This window comes from Centrocercus urophasianus, unplaced genomic scaffold (genome assembly GCF_019232065.1).
Source record: "Centrocercus urophasianus isolate 14NV4802_14NV808 unplaced genomic scaffold, USGS_Curo_1.0 seq_13, whole genome shotgun sequence".
NCBI classification, from domain to species: Eukaryota; Metazoa; Chordata; class Aves; order Galliformes; family Phasianidae; genus Centrocercus; species Centrocercus urophasianus.
Window position 1 is genome coordinate 50165458 of NW_024884475.1, and position 19697 is coordinate 50185154.

General features: G+C 37.6%; 1 protein-coding gene across 1 annotated transcript in view; it reads right to left on the reverse strand.

Annotated features, from left to right (window-relative positions):
• Positions 1-328: 328 nt before the first annotated feature.
• ACSL1 (acyl-CoA synthetase long chain family member 1) overlaps positions 329-19697 on the reverse strand; it is a 35245-nt gene continuing 15876 nt past the window's right edge. Inside the window, exons 5-22 of the mRNA XM_042812471.1 lie at positions 19320-19421; positions 17161-17206; positions 16213-16269; positions 15879-16057; positions 14346-14378; positions 14118-14169; positions 13309-13382; positions 11964-12041; positions 10135-10269; positions 8424-8558; positions 7430-7525; positions 6265-6337; positions 5469-5557; positions 3679-3795; positions 3013-3156; positions 2291-2392; positions 2143-2214; positions 329-1955 (exon numbers count right to left, since the gene is read on the reverse strand). Of these exons, the coding sequence (XP_042668405.1) occupies positions 1815-1955; positions 2143-2214; positions 2291-2392; positions 3013-3156; positions 3679-3795; positions 5469-5557; positions 6265-6337; positions 7430-7525; positions 8424-8558; positions 10135-10269; positions 11964-12041; positions 13309-13382; positions 14118-14169; positions 14346-14378; positions 15879-16057; positions 16213-16269; positions 17161-17206; positions 19320-19421 (1725 nt within the window). The 3' untranslated portion in view covers positions 329-1814. The remainder of the gene's footprint in view (positions 1956-2142; positions 2215-2290; positions 2393-3012; positions 3157-3678; positions 3796-5468; positions 5558-6264; positions 6338-7429; positions 7526-8423; positions 8559-10134; positions 10270-11963; positions 12042-13308; positions 13383-14117; positions 14170-14345; positions 14379-15878; positions 16058-16212; positions 16270-17160; positions 17207-19319; positions 19422-19697) is intronic.

Genomic DNA, 19697 nt, shown 5'->3' on the forward strand with positions numbered 1-19697 from the left:
TTACAGTGCTAAGTGCATCATGTGTCAAAGACTATACTGATGGCAAAAAAAAAAAAAAAAAAATATTTAAGGAATACTGATGGGGCAAGTTGCAAAATGATATCTTTCTTACGGACATTGGTCAAGAACTTGCACATAAATAACAGATCAAAGCAGATTTAAGCAGATTCACCTTCCAAACAAAGCATCTACAGACAGCATTTATCTTGTACTATGTTAAGTACAGTTGTAGTAACAAAGTTTTACAGCTCATCAGAATTTCTTCTGATTGTCCCTCAGCTTGTCCGTCAGCAGCATATCCACTTGATTAAAGAAACACTTCACTGAGTTGAAATGCAGAAGTATTTATTTTGGTTTCCTTCATTGGTTTTGAAAATTATTTTGGTTTTATAAAACATAGAAATAGCCAACACTAAGCAAACATTTGAATTCCAATGTAACAAACTACTGCTCTAACAGTTGACTTGGATTCGTGTACCTTAACTGCACACAGGTATGAAATTATGCTACAGAGTAGTGCATTACAATCACACAAATCTTAGTGCAAACCTTGTTGTGCTTGTATCTTACATATATCCATGTTTTCAAAAAACAGTAATGAGTTCTAATGCAAAACCAACTCTGTTAAGGGTAGCAAAAGACTTATGTTGTCATAAGGCTTATTTCTGCTGATTTCTGAAACAAAGGGTAAATAGTTCTGTAGTTTATCTGGGAATTTGTTTCTTATCCCTGAACAAATACCCATTCAGTGCCAACACTGTTCATTGGCACATCTGAATACTTCCAATTACTGCAAAGCATCAGGCAAAAAACATTCTACCTGACCTATTTTGCTATTCCATGAAGAATACTCAGTGGCTCATACACAAAGCACAGAAAATGGAGGTTATGTCAGAAGCTGTTCTGCTTAGAGGACCTGGCACTTTTTCAAAACACATTTTAAATCCACATTCATTCATGGGGAAACAAGTGACTAGTACAGGTGGAATACTTACCTGACTGTCAGCATAGCCCAGCCTCTTAGATCACTTTTATTTCTAGATCTCTAGTGTTCTTGCCAGAGTTAGAATCTGCCCACTAACTGGACAGGCAGTACTCTGAAATTGTGTTAATGCAGCAAAGGCTGCACTTGCTGAATTAACTGTATCTACACGACTAGTGCAGAGTCACCAAATGCAAGCTTAGCCTGAACCTGTATTAATCAGTCTCCTTAGTACGGAGTCCTGACTTCTACCTTACAGAAGTAAGCCTCAGAACTGGCTGTAGATATAGAAGGGAAGAAACCCTTGCCTCACCCCAGTTAACATTAGGACCAATTAAGATGCAATATCAGCTATATAACTGTAAGGTTGTATATTGGCGGGTTCTCTCTCCCCTCCCCCCAACAGACTAAGTAATCCTCCTGAGGCAGCAATATACGTAGAGGCATTTTCAAACCTGCCAAATTCTTTTTTGAACTGAGAACTGCAAGGTACACTGCAGACAGCAAACATGCTGGCAATAAGAAAATCTTCGCTCCTTGTTTAAGGAGAGTCCCATTTTTGGCCAATGAAGTCTTAAATAACTTATATATAGTTACCATTTATAGTTAAGGCTCTTTTTGGAAATTGTAGGTCACCATAAAAACAGTATGCAACACAACTTGACAGTAAGGCAGTGTTCCATTTCTTCAATGTTCCTATGGCAAGTACCCATCCCATTTTTGTACAAGTTTATGATTGCACAGTTTCCTTCCCTATAATCACTGTAGTCAAATTACAGATATGACGACCAATAGTAGACATCAGATGTGTGCCACTTTACTCAATCCACCGTTACATTTTGGTATTAGCATAGAGTTCATCTATCTGTGACTGGAAATATTTCCGTAGTTCTGGTCTCTTTGCCTTCAGTGTTGGTGTCAGCAGGCCATTTTCAATAGAAAACATTTCTGTGTGCATGATAATGTCTTTAACCTGGAAAACAAACAGCTAGTAACCAAGCTACATTCTTTGGAACACACAAGACCTTTAATAGAGTCACCATAAAAAAGCGTATTACTTTAAAATATTTCCAAATGCAAATTAAAGCCAGTTCTTAGTCTGACTATATTGTTACAGATTGTTTAAAGAATTAGATGCTCAAGTCTAATCAGCATCTTACCTGTTCGAATGACTTCAAACCAGATTCTTTGCCAACTCTCACCATGTCTTCTAGGATGTGCTTTTTGACATCCTGTGGATACAAGAATACATTGTACAGCTCAAAAAAAGTTGATGCTGAATAGCTAGCTGTTTACTTATTTACTCACCTTGTTTTTGCATAACTTTTCATATGAGCCTTCAATTCCTTTTTTCTTGGCCCACTTGCACAAAGTCTCAGGATCAGGTACCACAACAGCTATTAAGAAGGCCTATAAAGAAATTTAAGTGCCTTTTTTTTTTTTCCTGTTTTATTTATTCATTTCAAACAAAGCGACACTGGTTCCTAAATGCTTCTTACTGGTTTTCTGCCTGGTTTTGGGTGGCAGTTTTAACAATGAAACTTTTTTCTTAGAAGTTTCCACATACACTGTTGGCAGGTTATATATAGTGCTTAGTAATCAGTTAAATTAATCCATTTCTACTACCTGGTCTGAAACTAGATCCAGAAGCATATTCTGTAACGGGTGGAATCCAAAGTGAATTGAGAGCTGAAGTGTGCAACACTAAACAGAGACACTAGGACAGGCTGCCCAGAGAAGCTGTGGATGCCCAAACACTAGAAGTGTTCAAAGTGAGGTTGGATGGGGCTTTGGGCAGTCTGGTCTAGTAGAAGATGTCCCTGACCATAGCAAAGAGAAAGGTGGCCTACATCATCTTGAAAGGTTCCTTCCAACTCAAACCATTCTGTGATCCTACTGGAAGTGTAAAGACTAATCTCAAAGTCGGGGTAGGGAGGAAGGAAGAAAGGAAAAAAGAAAGGAAAACCCTTTTCTACCATCTCTCTCTTGCATTTAACTTCTTTTTTTAAAATTACCAGAAGAATGCCTACCTGCAAACTCTCTCCATAGACAAACACTTGAGCAAGTGCTTCACTTCTCAGATACACATTTTCTATCTTCTCTGGAGCTATGTACTCTCCCTGGGCTAGTTTAAATATGTGTTTTTTCCGGTCAATGATCTTCAATGTACCATTCTGTTGACAAAAACAATTTCCACTCAGAAAAGGCACTTCAAGTGATAACCAGTCTACACAATGCATCACAGCAGATCACATAATGCCAGAATTCAAGTATATGAACAAGAGTTTGCCTCTACTTATTTCTATTTCAGAAATAAGTGCCTTTTATTAAGCTTTCAAGAAAGGATCAGAAACAATACTACTGAGGCTTTGTCTTAACATGACCTTAAATGCTGTGCCTGATTCAAGACAGTTTATTGACAGAAGCTATTATCAGACACCACAGGAGAGCACTGTCAAACTAAGGTTAAAAGAAGCTCTGCACCCATCTAACCTGAACTAGAAACAGTCTCAGGTTCACATTATTTTTATTATATTTAGCCCCAGATATACAGATTTGTTTCATACGTAACAATTCTCCTTATAAGGTTATGTATTTGTTTTTTAATTCACTGTATTAATACATATATATTTTAAAATTGTTAAGTTATTGCTAATAGCCACAGAAATACCTTACAGCTATATACATTGACTTACTGGCAGCCATTTCCCAATATCTCCTGTATGAAGCCAACCATCTTTGTCCAGAGCTTCTGCTGTTTTTTCAGGATCTTTCAAATAGCCAAGGAATACATTTGGCCCTTTCACACACACCTGAAAGACAGCCATTTGTATTATATATTACCATGAAGGAAAATAATCATCAGTTTTTGTAAGGAATGCTCTCTGACAGTTCTCAGCAACCACCACTACAGTAATGAAATATTAATTTAACTTTTTTTTTGTTTTTGTTTTTATTGTAGGGGCTTTTTCTGTGCAGGGGCAGGCACAGATTGAGACATTTTCCATTGATATGAAGTATAATAAAAAGCTCTTGCAAGTAGAAAGCTTTAAAAGTAATCCAAGTGTATACCTGGGTGTAGGGAATTCTAATGATTAAAACATGCCTATGAAGTTATGAGAAGTGCCAACATGATATTATGTTATTATTAATAGTTACCAGGATTTTAGAATAACCCTGGAAGAGTTAGAGAATCCAGTTCTAAATCAAGGCCAAATTAGTAATAAATATTAATAGTGACAGACAAATACTAGGTCAACTATTACTCTAGGGAATTAGTACAATTGTAAAATAGGCAAGGAACTGACTAATGCCCATTAATTCTCAGATTAGAGGAAGTTACTAATATAGTTCAGAAACTAAATAAACTCATCCCAAACATTTTTAGTGCTTACCCTGGCATAAAATAGCATACTGGCAAACTGAACTACTGTACAAGTGAACAGAAGATATCATCAGTTTGAGGGAGGACAAAGCATTAGTGGGGGCCCTCAGAACCTTGCAGGGACTGTACCAAACTCACAAACAAGCTTAAGTTTTAAAAACTAAGTCACTTTTGCTAGAAGAACAGAGATTACCTGGAAGAATAAGTAGAGTTTTCCTCTACATATCCTAGAGAATTGAAAAGCTGCTTTATTGAGCTTTATGACTCCTTCAATCTTAGCTAGCAGTAGGTAATGGTTTCTCCCAGTAGTGACAGCAAATCATTTATCTATATCCTTCTAACTGGCACTAAGACCTCATCTGTATATAAGCATACATAATCGTACTTACAAGTTTTTTCTTGAATGTGGATAATTGACTAAAGTGAAGAGAAGGGCTGACAGGGCTAAGAATATTGAAAGCTTATTCTCAGAAAGAAGGACTAGAAGTGCTGAATCCAGCTGATGATAGCAGCTAAAGAGCAAATTAGGAAGATCTATTTTAGGCAAAGCAAATTTACAGCTATGAATTTCCGTGCTGTGCAAACTATACGACTTCTGTTAAATCCAAAGAAGTTTGCACCGAGGAAATTTGAATAAAAATAAGACATTAATTCTAGGAGACTACCATATTTGAGTCTAAACTCACTCCTAATTCAGCAAAATTTAATAGTGAGTAGAAGAAAAACATTAAAATATATTTTTTTACTATGAAAACACACAGTTGTTAGAGAAACTGAGTATACTTTTGAAGCATATTTAAGATGAAAAAAAAAAAAAAAAAAACAACTCAAAAAACTGCTGAAGAGAACTAGCAATTAGGTCATACACACAACTGGAAAGAATCTGAATGCTGTTCTCCATTTGCCAAAAGATAGCCTTCTATCAACAAACAAAAGATAACCCTTAAGCATTTCTGGGAATTAAAATCCAGTGATTCATTTCTACTCAAGCAAATAAAGCACAATCCTTTTGTTTGTCTTGGTTATTTGTGATGCAAATCAGTTATTTGCTCAGGCAATTTTCCCTTTTCCAAGAAGTCTTGACATTTTGAAGTTACTCACCTCACCCTCTCCTTTGGCAGCCAAGTAATTCATCTCTTGCACATCAACAAGCTTTATGATATTGCATGCCATCGGTGCTCCAACATGACCTATTTAACAGGAATTCTTTAAAAGCCTGAATGGATTGTTAGTCAGATTCTAGTAGCTATAAGCTGTCTATATACTAAAGTAATACAAGAAGAAACAATTTCTGGTAACACATTAAACTATTACTGTACTGGTGTTGGTGTAATTTGTTGGGTTTAAAATGTTAAATTCTCAGACACTCCCAGAACATTGTAAACTGAACAGTGTAGCCAGGCTCACTATCTTTATAGTATAATCAGACTGTGGACATTTTAAATTAGCAGAACTATTACAGTAACTTTCAAGTACCAGGACTATAACAGTTAGGGAGCTAGAAGTAAAACAGATAACAAATGGAGACTGTTCCAACACTAGAAAGCATCATTTGAATTTCCAGTATTTATGAACAGATTGCTATTCTACAACACTAGAAGTTAATACTACAATCTCTTCTCTCCTACATCTACTTCAACTCACAAGGGCAAAGTCTTTTGAAAGTTAAAAGAATTACTGAACGTTCCTGGCTATTTAAGAATAATAACTCCATAAGAGCCTTTCAAAATTTTTGTTTGTTTGTTTGTTTTTGTTTTTGTTTTTTTTGTTTGTTTTTTTACATTACTTGAAAGGTAATCTTACTCTTCACAACAGGTGTATAATAGATAAAAATCCTGCAATTTGGCTTCTATAGCAATCAGAACTTTAACAGGCAGGTAGACATTAAACACTGTACCTGCTGTCCAGTCACCAGGCATAGACAGCGAGCATCCAGCTGTGCATTCAGTCTGTCCATATCCTTCATAAAACTAGGAAGGAAAACCAACACTTACTCAGAATTCTTACTTTTCAATATAGTTTCTTCATTACAGTAAGATTTTGCTTTCTTCCTAATCCAGATTAAAATTAAGTTTAGAAGATACTGAGGATTATGCTAAAGAATACTGCCATATTAAGAAGCTTCATTTTCAATACACACTTTTAAGTAATAATATTCCACCCTCAGTTCCAATACTTACTCAGTATTTCACAGTATTTCACATGCCATGTGTGACACCTGCACAGATCAGAACTGAAAGTGACAGAGTGCAACAGGAAGAGACTAAGAACAAAGGCACTAGAAATGACTTCATATTATTTAAGGACAAGTTTGCTCACGAAAGTCAGAAACAGGATCCCTACATCTCATCACAGCTCTGTTGTTACTATATACAAGACATAAGTCCTTTCCTGTGCACAACACTGCTACACTAGCACACTACTGAAGAAATTCAAGTCACAGAAGCCTCAATTTTTAGTATGTCAGTGTTTTCCACCCCTGAAATTTATTTCACATTTATTCCATCCTGTGCCATTGTTAGATTTAGTCTCTTCAGATTTAACCTCAAAAGAGCACGTATTTAGAAGAGGCTTTGAAGAGAAATTGAGCAATCTAATTCTACCCAATCTCATCCTTAAAGCAACAATTCTACATGATATTGAAGAGATCCTCTACAACAGAATCATAGAATGGCTTAGTTTGGAACGGAGCGTGAAGATCATCTAGTTCTAACTTCCCTGCCATGTACAGGGATGGTCCTGTCGTGAATACTTCTGTAAGGACAGCAAGATCCAGAAACTTAATCCAAGAACATTAATTACTGCTTACAGCATCCTATGAATCTTTTTTCCCCCCCTTTAGTTTAGATGTTAATATTTCAGTTACCCTAATGACTTTGAGATGAATACAGAAGTCTCAGAGGCATGAGAATCTCTAGAAGACAGTATGTACTTGTACAGCTTCCAAGAATACCAGAAAGCTATTTACCCATATAGTCAGATCAGTAGAAGTGCTCTTACATTAGGTCTTTAATCAGGCACTTAAAAGCATTATTGTTTTTGATTAAGACTAGGAAACTCACCTGACAGCCAAGAGCTGTTCTCAGGAAGGTCAGCACACTTGCAGATACAGGTGCTGCTCCTGTGACCATTAGCCGTACTTTTCCTCCCAAACTTGCCTACAACAGATACAAGATACTGCAGACACCAAAAGCATTTTAGAGATATTTCCAGAGTGTTGTGGTTTTTTTTTTTTTCTTTTTTTTTCTTTTTTTTTTTTTTGTTACATTCCACCCTCAGCTGCTATCCACCTAAAAGTGCCACCCACAAATGTTAGAGACTAAAATTTAGAAATGTTTCCGTTTCTTTAATGGCATCTCAAGTACATAACATATAGAGGCTATGCTGTAACGTCACAGACTCAGCCAGAAGCTGATATAAATTACGGCCCTGCAGTGAGGGTTTTTACTTTTAGCCTGCCTTGTATTAGTTTCTCATGCATTCTAAGTGCTGTAAAAGCAGCCACAGGAGGGTGTTGTACAACCAGAGTTCGGGCCATTGCAAGAGAGCACCAGATACAATATCAGGCATACTTACTAGTGACCTACAGTGAGAAAATAGTAGGGTCTACATATAATACTAACATTCAGCATTCCTCCTTCAAAGGAGGGTGTTCACTCTTAAAGAAGGAAACACCAGACTCTTAGAGTAACTACACAGTTACTCTGCATAACCTAATGCAGTTATCTGATGCAGTAAGAGCAAGAAGAATGAGAACAAGAGTTCAATTTTACTCTGAGAAGCCAGATAGTCTTTAATGAGAGAGGGAAAGCCATATCACATCACACTATAACCGTCCATATCAAATTCAGCAATTGCAAAGTGATACCTAAAACTACAAAGTAGATACAATGATGCTTCAGACTCCAGTATTAAGAGCACATCATACTGCTGCTCTGTATGAAAGCAGGCACATTTGGAGTTCTTTTCAAGATAAAAAAAAAAAATGAAGACATCGATGCAACAGTAAAAAAGGTTCAATATCCATAATATAGAGACCTAGACTTCCAAGTATACCTGTATTTTTCGGAAGATAACTTTATCCCAGAAACTGTTGTTTCTAATTATACCACTTCTAAGTTCTGCTTCTTTCCTCTTGGAAGCAAAATCCAGCATCCACTTCTTCAATGATGTATCTGCCTGTCCAAAAATCTATTTAAAAGATTATATAGCATTAGAGTGCAATAGCCTGATACTTTTCTTCTTACAGTAGCATGCATAAGGACTCAGCCTAAAACAAGCAATTAGACAACTTCCTAGTAAGGATAGATTTTGATATTTGTGACTTGGCCTTTTTCTTTTGTGTTCATTTAAATTGGCGCTGAATTCTCTTCCCAGTCAACTGTGCACAACATTCTCATGAACAAGTTAATCCATTGAAAAAATAGTTTAATAGACCAGCAAGCAAAACCATCAGTTTTTATTCTAGCTTGGTTGAAATGCCAGTTAAGCACAATCCCTATTATGTTCTTAAGTACACACACACCTCACTAAAACCTGGAATTTTCTAACGGGCAAACCTTTTTCAGAAATGCCTAATACCAATTTGTCTTGTATACGTAAGTTCCCTTTTTAGATCTTTTTAAAGACTCCTTCTGGTTGTTTCCAGAAAGCTACAGAGCAGAGTTAACACCAGACCAATATTAGCATATTCACTTAATAGACAGACCCAGCAGCCCTTCAGAATTATGAGGCTTCCCACGTTGATTTTTCATTTGCTAACTTTCCAGGCTATTACAGGGCTGTGAGAGGTTGAAAATGTGCCAAAGAAGTATGAAACTATCATAGCACCAAGCACAACAAGCAAGAGAACACAGCAAAAGGAGAAGGGAGACCCAAGCCTTATCCCTGTTTCTAGAATTCCAATACAGAACACTGGAACAGAATGAGGGACAGAGTTCTAAGCACTGCCTGCAAATGGTCTTGGGATTTCCTCCCCTTACAAAGGGATCAGAGTTGTGCTATTTGTTCTTGGGGCTAAACAGAGGTGTTGCATTACTTGCTGTTCTTCTAGTCTCGTGAAAAAGACAGCTGACATGTCTGCCATTTATCTGACAACCACAGACAACTTGTATACTTCAGCTCCCCTGCCTACCCTGAGATATCCTGATACCCTGAGATATCAACTATCTGTATATAAAAAGGATCATTAAAAGTCTTCCATACGAAGGGCCAAGAAAGACCCTACTTCTGAATACCCACTGCAGAAGATGGGAAGACTGAGAAGGCAAGTAGCAAACATAGGAGAGAATGGGTCTATTGACACACCATCTCTCCAGCACTACAGACTGGCTGGTTTGTAGTTCTCCCCGCTAGAAATTGCTGGCTGCTACGTAGGAAACTTGTACGTGTCCATGCAAACATAGCAGACACCTGACCTTGATTTGCAAATTCCCTTCCATGAGTCAGCTACTAGAAATGCAGCATGCAGATGCTAAGCCTTAAGTTCACAGTGTAGATTGGACTTCAGCTTGCTCAAAACAAAACAGTGAGCCCTTAATAAAGCTGGAGAGAACGAAGTCTCCTAGTCATACTTTTCTATGCCAGTGCTGGCTGCCTGAAAATGCTTTAATACATTCAGCACTACTCCCTGTACTTTCTGGTCTTTTAGAAAAACACAGTAGTTCAGTGGCATCCGAGAACACAACAATTACTTCTGCTATGTCAGCACAGACTTCAGAACGCCCCTCAAAACCCTGAACAGCTCTAGACTCAGCTTTAAACTTACCTTGTCAAACATCCTGTTCAACAATCGTGGTACTACTGGAAATACAGTTGGCTGTAGTGTTTTTAGGTCATCCATAAGTAGTCTGATATCCCCTTGAAAGAATCCTATCCGACCTCCATGGCACAAAACTACACACTGTTAGAGAAAAGTAAGATGTCTGAAAAATGTATAATATGCATGACGCACCCTGACTATACATGTACTACTTTTAAACGTGGAGTGGACTGTGCAGGATCCACTGATGTGGACAAGTCTTGCAGCATTCTCTATTAAATGAGACTGGAAAGATAAATGGCAAGACATCTGTTGCACACGGACCAAAGGCTTGGAGACAGAAACAAATACTGCACAAGTGCCCCTAGCCGAAAAAGCAGTTGACCAAATAAGTTAGTGCCAGGAACTCAGAGGCAGCAGAAGATTCAAAGCATTATTCAACAAGCTTATTCAAAAAAATATACTAGAACTTATTGCTTTTATTTGTACTACAAAATCCTGCATTAAAGTCAGATTCCTGCAGTGCGCTGCTCGTGAAGTATTCTCTTGCACTCTAGTTTTCCTTCCTGTTTCACAACAAGGATGTGAACAGTTTGTCATTAGGTGATCAAGATTACATTTGTTGAAAAACATAAGCAGAGCCACTGCTTATTTCAGCATCTTTTTAGACTTGCACCCATGGAGGCAGACTTAATCCTGTAGTGTTCTATGCTGTCTGATAGACTAGAAGCTCCACCTGTTGCACTTAGCCACAGGATCCACCCCTTCCCAGACCTGTTTAAGGGCTGGCAGTAGAGGCTAGGCTGTCTTGCTGGAAATCCATGCCTGCTTGAGGCCCTCTAAAGGTAAGCAGCTTTTTTCTTTTGTTTCTGCATCCACAGCTGCTGCACTTGGGCTTATCCTCACTTGCTGCAGCCTGGGACTCTGCTACTCTGCCACCATTGCTGAGTTTTCCATAACTTCGATTAAGTTACATCTATTCCCAGTCTTCACAAAAATGTACATATATAGATCAAAGCCTTTGAGTAGAAAGCTCAGGGCTCCTATGTGAAATTGTGGAAAGATTTCCATTCCTATTCATCTTCTCACACATGCATGGAGGCCATTTATTTCCCAGTTTATGAAAGGGAATAATCAGCTTCAAAATTCATGTTTGCTATTTCATCTAAGGGAGCTAGGTTAATTGAACTTGAAGTAGAACTATACTGCTTATGATTGAACATCTGTGCCTCTATTATACAACATATTTAAGGAACCTTATTCCAGTTGGATATTGCTTAGTAATGATCTTTCAACCTATGACTAAAGTTGCCAGCATTGAGACAGCCTTGAATCCCCTCATCCCTAGAAGTGAAACTCCAGGTTTAGCCTTACAGGCAAGAAAAACTATTCAAGAAAACATTGGCTTCCAATCCCATTTAGTGACAAATTCTATTTTCATTTCCTGGAAGAAAACTCAACTGAAACAAAATGCCTCTCTTCTCATTCAAGTCTATTGGAAGCAATAGTAATTCTAGACAAAACTAATTGTAAGTTGGTTAAGAGAGTAGACCACCACATTACACAATTAATATTTATATAACTTTTGCAGATTAAATTCTAGTGCTGCATTGATTATATTAGAGGGAGCTTAGGCAGTAAGCATATGGAGGACTTGTCTCCTGTTCTAGTAAACCAGTTTCTCTCTAACACTAGCTCTAAAATTAACTTTTGAGATGTTTTTCAAACTTTACCTCAAGTTTTCACATGTGTAAAATCCAAACCAAGTGCTGTTTATCACAGAAACTTGTTTTCTTACAGAGATCTAAGTAGTTCTGTGAAACAAACATGCCTACCTCAACGATTCTCTCGAACATATGAGCCAAGGGCAGGAATGATATCAGAACATCTTCAGGGGTAGGCATGAATGTTTTCTGAAAGTGAAAGTGTTAAGCAAAATAGAATTATTTTTGTTAAGCTAAACAATGAAGCCAGGCACTTGAACTCTAGAGCACAGCCCTCACTACAGTTTGGTTAAAATAGAGCTTTGCTGTCTCTCATTCACTAAAGAGACTATATGTACTAGAAGTCATTGCTGTAATTGTGTTACATCTCCATACAATAACTGCTCAGATTATCACAATATACATATGATTGTGAACAAAAACATGTTCTGAGAGAAGCTCCGAAAAGTTCCATTATACACACCACAGGGGATGGCATGGAGATTAAAGTGGTTTGTCCTTGGGGATAAAAAACACGTTCACTGTAGGTCACAAAGTTCATTTGTCCAGTTTATAAGCCATAAGTCTAATATCAGGAGTACCTCACATGATCTAAACATGAGACCAGTTGCTTAATTTAGAATTAATTCTATAAGCAGTGTACACAAAGTAGATATGCCAGAACTTCTGCATGAGAGATCTGCTTTTCCCCACACGCTCCTGGCCTACAACATCCTAAGTAGAGGACTTTGCCACTGGGGGGGGGTCTAAATGCAGTCCTCTGCCCATAGTTTCCCCATGAAGACAACAGCATGTAACAACATGCCAGAAACTACAGCTGAAGACACCAGCCCACTTTTAACTGAGCAAAATGGGCTCTGGCAGTAGTGCAGTTACACTATTCTAGACTTTTTCTATACTGATAAAATAAACGTTCAAGAGAACAGTCCAAGAGCTGCCCTATGGCCCAACTTCTGCCACATCTACACACTAGAAACAAAGTCGCAAGTTCTCCAGCTGTGCTGGACCAATAGTTACTAACATAGTATCAGCTCAGTGGGGTTGGGGAAAGGACGAACATCCCCCCAAAAAACTAGCAGACCTGCATTAATTCAAGAGCAATACTCAGTTGCTATTCCTGGTCCACAAGAAGTTACATGCATAAGAAACCAAGGAGGAGCTTACTGAAGAAAAAACTAAGATCCATGCAACTAAATCTATTAAAGTCTTATAGATTCAGAGAAGTCAAAAACACCCGTTAGGTTTAACATGAATTACATTATGCAGCTTCTCACATACCCTATGAAGTAAAAGAAAGAGGCCTTAGGTAAACTTTGACTTCTGAACCAGCATAGACTAAGTGTTGACAAGTCACATTTTTCAATTCAATCTTACTACATTATGACTGAAGCTTTCGAAATTTTAGTGTTGCTCCCCTCCATGCAAACAAACCCATAATGTTAGCTTCGCAGTTTACCTCTGTAGTTTTCAGAAAAGCTGAAGAATTGCTGATTATGTTTTTATGAGTGATCATAGCTCCCTTGGGGTTTCCTAAAGAAAAAGCACATCAGTATGTAACAGTGAATTTGTCAGATCCTTTAAGTTACCAAGCAGAGGTAAAATCAAGTTAATAGCATTTCAATCAGTTCCATCCTGGGCATTAAAGAAAAGACGGAGCTAACTAATGTGTTAGTAAGAGAACTTTTACCAACTGAAGTATTAAGTTCACATGTAAGTACTCAATTCAATAAAGAGAGCAAATCCTCTAGAAACAGATAAGTTTCTTAGATCAGCTTTTCAAAGTTTCTGTGGAGGCAGCTATTAAGATCTCAGACAATTCTGCTCTTAAATCTGCTACAGAAGTGTAACTAATACCATTGTATTTTTCCTTTTCACTCCCTACCGGTGTTGGATATTGTCATATGCTTCACATTTGTGAGTTATCTAAACATCTGGCTTTCCATTTCAGTTCTTCACTGTGGGGGAGCACAATGCACATAAGCTACATAATTCCTGCTACTACAAAAAAACAATTAAGTCAAAGTCTAACAGTAATACAGCTTCAGTACCTATTTCCAAACCCAGAAGTGTTAGATTCCTGTCTGACAATACTGCAACTCTGTACCGATCATCAGGAAAAACCGAAGGAAGCCTTTTAATAAAATATCCCCAGCTGCTACTTGCCCAAAAAATAGAAGGTTGCAGCAGCAGCAGAGGAAAGTCTTGGAAAACAAAGTAGGAGGGCTCCCTGAGCTGATCAATCATGCAGAGTGTAATTAGGAATACCTGTTGTTCCACTGGTGAAACAGATGACTGCTAGATCTTCTGGCTTTGGAGGCTATGAGAATTAAGAAAGTATTACTATGGTTAAGATTGCTGGAAAAAAGGAGACTTGCATAAAATTTTGAAATACACACTGAAATGGAGTTACTTTTGAGCTACAGGAGACAGCATTACACAGACCAAACTAGCATAGTCACTCTAACTTCAGATTCAATTTTTAAATCAACTTACCATAGGTTTTTGTCTGTGGGCTTTTCCCAGTTCCTACAGTATGGAAAGAAGGGAGACACAAGTCATGAGCTTTAAATTTACAAGACCAAATTTGGTAACCTACATTACTAACTACCATAACATTCTATCATTAGACTGCCTGTTAAGGCTTTTAAAAAAAAAAAAAAAAAAAAAACTTACAGAAGCAGAACAAAGGTTGTAAAGGATATAGCAGAGTTAGTGTTCTACAAATACAACAATAACTAGAATTCACAGAATTCACCCTACCCCCTTCTAGCTAGTAAGCCAGCAGCCATTCATGAAAGAAGCTCAAGGCTGAGCAGTGCAATGACAAAATCCAACACCTCATGCAGAAGATGTGTGCCACTTGTTCAAGTGAAGCAGTATTCACCTCAGTAAGCACCTTGCAGGTTTCATCACTGCTTGTAATGAGAATGACTGAGGTTTCCCCAGGAAGGGGAATTGATGAGTTACAGTCCTTTTACACTAATATTTAAAGGCTTAAGTAAATTTCAAGTTGACCTCTTGTTAAATACAGTTTTGCCCTCAGTGTGCAAATGTATTAACTTGGCGACTGCCTTTACATTCTAAATCCACAAGAGTATTATTATGCATTCCTTTATTAGCCCTAGCCTTCCTTGCACATGGGTAATTTTTAGATTCCTAAATTACTCACATGCATCAAAGTTTCAGGAAAAAAGAGCATCTGGAAACAGTTGAACTGTAAGCTTGCCTTTTTGAAACAGTGCCATTATACAAAAAAAAAAAAACTGCCACTACAACATAGCTGTCTACTCAAAACAGCATCTGCATTTCAAGCACCACCGACAGCTCAATATTTCCCTACAGTCTGAGTGAGCCCCATTATTTACTTTTGATACACAACTGAGATTTCTACACATTTTTATACCTATTACTACATTAACCCCAGCCATCAAGTGTTCTTATAACAGCATGGAAAAGATCTTAGCATGTTAGTTGGAAGTAGTTACTTCAGCATCTAGATTAAGTATTTACCGCTAGTTTTTTTCTGTAGCTAGATGATTCAGTGGGAAGTATCCTCCTATACTAAAACTGGAGCTACCATTCTCCTGCTTGAGGAAACATTTACATTCTCCCTGCTGGAGACGATGCCTTTTTTCTCCACTACATTACAAGAGCCTGCACAAATTCTTTGAAATTAGTACTTCTGGAGTATTAGTCATAGCATACAGTTAAGTCTTAATCACAGAATCACACGGAATTGCAGAGGTTGGAAGGGACCTCTAGAGATCATCAAGTTCCGCCACCCATGCATGCAAGGCTTTATGTTCAGATCTGAGTTACACGTGGACGTATTCTTCCATCATCTTGCATATATGCTTTGACTCTTTGAGTACTGTGAAATAACACTAGGAGGTTATTTTCCTTATAACTGTCTCTTGCTTGAAATTAAGTCTACGTACTCTGCTCAGTCCCGATATCTGTTCAGCAGACACTCTTATTCTTTCACAAGTAAATGGGAGTTTGAAGCAGTAGATTGAGCACGCTTACCTCTATTTCCCTCATGCTGAAGATTTCTACCCCACACTTCTTGCCACGTTCCACAAGATCTGTGCCAAAAGGCTCCATGATCACAATGGTGCTGAGGATTGGAGTTTCCCCCTTTTCTACAGCAGTTAGCAGAAGTTTAGCCTTTTCAGGTGTGTCGCAGAAAACCAGTGATAAGTCAGCTGATGAAGGAGAACAACATTATCAACATGACAAGTTCAGACTAGCTCCATACTACAGAAGTCTGTAATGGAAGAGACCTCTGAAGACAACTACAGATCTGTTCTGAGTCAGCTCCAGCATACGTTCACTTGCTGAGCTATCAGAAATGCCCTACCTTTGTTCACAATGTAAGTAATCGCTTCAGTTTTTAGTGTATCATAGAGCCCCACCACTTTTTTAGATTACGAATATTTTTTAATTTAAAACCCAACAAAAAAAAAAAAAAAAAAAAAAAAAAAAAACAGAAAAGATTAAGTCACTGCGTTTACCTAAACTTTTAAGAAAGACACAGTGGCATTATGATAATTATGCTGTTAGGAAAAAGTTCATTTGGACAAGCTCCCACTAAAAAAACTCAACTGACCTTAAGAGCAATTTTAAGTAGTCTCAAAAGAACAGTTAACACATTAATTCTTTAATTTACCTACTAACAGCTGGAAAGTGATTAGGAATACTATACTGTTTCCTATCTTCAGGTTCTCAATGAAGCCACTGAAGCCTTCAAAACTTTATATTATCATTTATGAATCAATAAAGGACTTCTAAGTTCCTACACACACAGTATGTTCTCACCTGTACGTTACCTGCATCTCATTTGAGGACCAGAAATGCAGTATATTACAGATAACAGAATATCTGATAAAATTAGTACAATTTCAGCTAACTTACTGGTATGTCTTATATCTGTATTAAAGGTTAATCAGGCACATCTACACCAGCCATAATGGGGTCTACTGAACATTTCTCTTCCTAGACAGCATCTATCTGCCCCATCCCTAGGGATGTTCAAGGCCTTCAGCCTTGATCTGATGGGGTGCAACCCCATCTTCCACAGCTGGGGCATGGATATTTAATGTTCCTTCCAACCTAAGCCATTATATGATTCTGTCATAGATGTCGATTTTGCAATAGATGTAACCAGAGGGGGCAGCTGTACAGCAGTTTCAATTTTAGTAGATATGTCTACTACAGTAACAGTCTTTTGAAGCCACACACACTTACAGCTTCCCATTATAGCCTCCAAGCATTTGTGCATACTGTGACTGTCAAGACAACAACTAACATCCTATTTTCTGGACCACCATGACATCTTGCTTCCTTTTTAGCTCCTGAAGTTAAAACCATACTTAAATAGAACTATTAAACCTCAACACTTCAGCTCTCTCTCAATAAAAAAAACAGAATAATAAAATAATAAATAATAAAATAATTAATAAAATTAATTAATAAAAATAATAATTAATAAAATAAATAATAATAATAAAATAAAAAACAGAATAGAGACAACAGGCTAGAAGTTTCAATTTCTTTCCTGATAGGGATGTGATCTTCTCTTAAGGGAAACTGCACATTTAACTGCACTGTCTTCTCAATCTGTAACACTATTTCCTTGCCTGCAGAAAAGATTCTGTTGTCCAGTTACTCAAAATGAAAGTAGATTTTAATAATCCAGATTTATTTTTCTAGTGATATTTCAGGAGGTAACACGCTAGGATTTCAACTCCCAACTCCAGGGGATTTTCCCAGCAGTCATTCCTGGAACTGAAAAGTATGAATCACTGACAAAAGTCTTTACATAACCTGGACTACTGATTCTATTTGGAACATCACAACACTTGTTCAGTAGTTTTCAGTAGGGAAAGTCCCAGATTTAAAACTGTTGGTTTCAACAATTCTTTCCAGCTCACTTCTGATCCAACTCAAAGTCTGACAGAGCAATGCAACTCAAGTACATTTGGCTTTCATGATATTTAAGCAGATCACACCATCATGCTCTCCTTCAGAAAGTCCACTGACCAAATAACCCGAGAACTTATCTTTCAGGTCAAAAGTCGTAGTCGTGGAAAAGTAGTAGTTCCTCCTTGCACCTAAAGTCTAGTGTGACACTAACATCTGGCTCTCCTCCACACTTTTTTCCTAAAAGAAAAACTTCCACTTAATGCTATAAGCTATAAGATTCCTAGTTGGAGACAACCCAGTTGTTTGTTACTGAAGAAAGCCTGTAGCTATTAGAACCAGTATTCCAGCAGGAAAATGCATGCAAAGTACCAGATTTAAGATCCAGAAAAAGCATTTATTTGTCTGTACAAAGCTACAGGTTTGGTTTTTTGTAGTGGGAGTTAAGAGAAGAAGTTGAGAGGAAGGTCCAACATCACTTGTCATCATGGTTTTTGTTTGTTCTGGAGGGTTTTGCTTTAAGTGCCAGAAGGGACGGCTTAGTGACAAACTGAAAAAAAAGTCAGAAGGGATCTAAAGTGGTGTTTAACTGTTTGAATGGCAATATTATAGGTAGCCCTAAGTAACTCAATCCAGCTGCTGGTATTCATTGGAAAGAGTCAACATTTTAGACAAAAATTTATCAACCATCCTCCCATCTTGATACAGGTTTGGTTTAAGTGGCCTACCACAGCAAGTACCAGCTCACTATTAATCACAAACACAGGTTACAGAAATGCAGCCTTACCAGTTCAATCAGTAAGTTTTAAGAATCAACAAACATGTATCAGTTCATACTATTTTTAATAACAGCAATCTAGAGTCACTGCCAGATTACTATGATAGATACTAATAAATCAATCTAAACATCCCCTTAGTTGTCTCAGGCTTGTGAGATTTGCCTTTGCTAAATGATCTTTAGTTAAACTACTTCTAGTCCATCTCCTTGTGTTTCAAAGAGTTCTCTATTTTTGCCTTTCTTAGTTTTCTAATCCAAAATCTTGATGTTCAGGACCTCCTCCACAGAAAACAAAGATGAAGATGACAGAACTTTGCACAAACATTTCATCATTAAAGGACTAAGCACCTTGTGACTTCCAACCTCTTTCAGTTACTTAGTACTACAATGCCATTTTAAGAGAAAGCAAATTGTGATAAACATTAAATCAAATAAGTGCTGTACTGACTTCCTATTAAACATCTTCTCTATCAACTGAGGGGAGAAGTAGAGAGTTAAGTTCATTTGGATTTCCTAATGATTTCTGGTCTTCTGCATACAACTCCAAGTCCATAAAAGAATATAACTAACAATTGTGTCAGTTATCCATTTCAATTCTTAGTTAAAGATGCTACATCTATGGGTCTACAATAACAGCTCAGCCTTTAGCCCCAACTCCAAGAGCACCCTTAGTACAGAAGCTCAGTACACTGCCAATAATTAATAGACTAAAATGGTGGGCCATTTCAAATAACAGCTAGACCGCTAACAGAAACACTGTCAATTACCTCAGGTCTGTTTTGTGCAAAGACGCCTATGTAATGGCTGTGAGATGGTTTGAAGCCTCGGTGAAGTAATGCAGAGCCCACATACTCTGCTCTGTCTGAAACCTGGGGGGAAAATGAAGAGAAGCCAAATGAAAAGTTGAGACAAGCTCCAACAATACCCATGAACTATTTGTGCCTGAAGTCTAACAAGAAGGACAATAACTGATGTGAAGGAGACAGTGGCTTTCTAGAGTATTTTAGATGTTCTCTAATTTTGAGGAAACCAAAGATTGAAGTAACATTACTATAAACTGAACATAGACACTACACTTACATCCAATATGAAGCAGAAGAGATGCTAAATTCAGCTGGACTTTCATTTGTTAAGTAAAAAGTTTT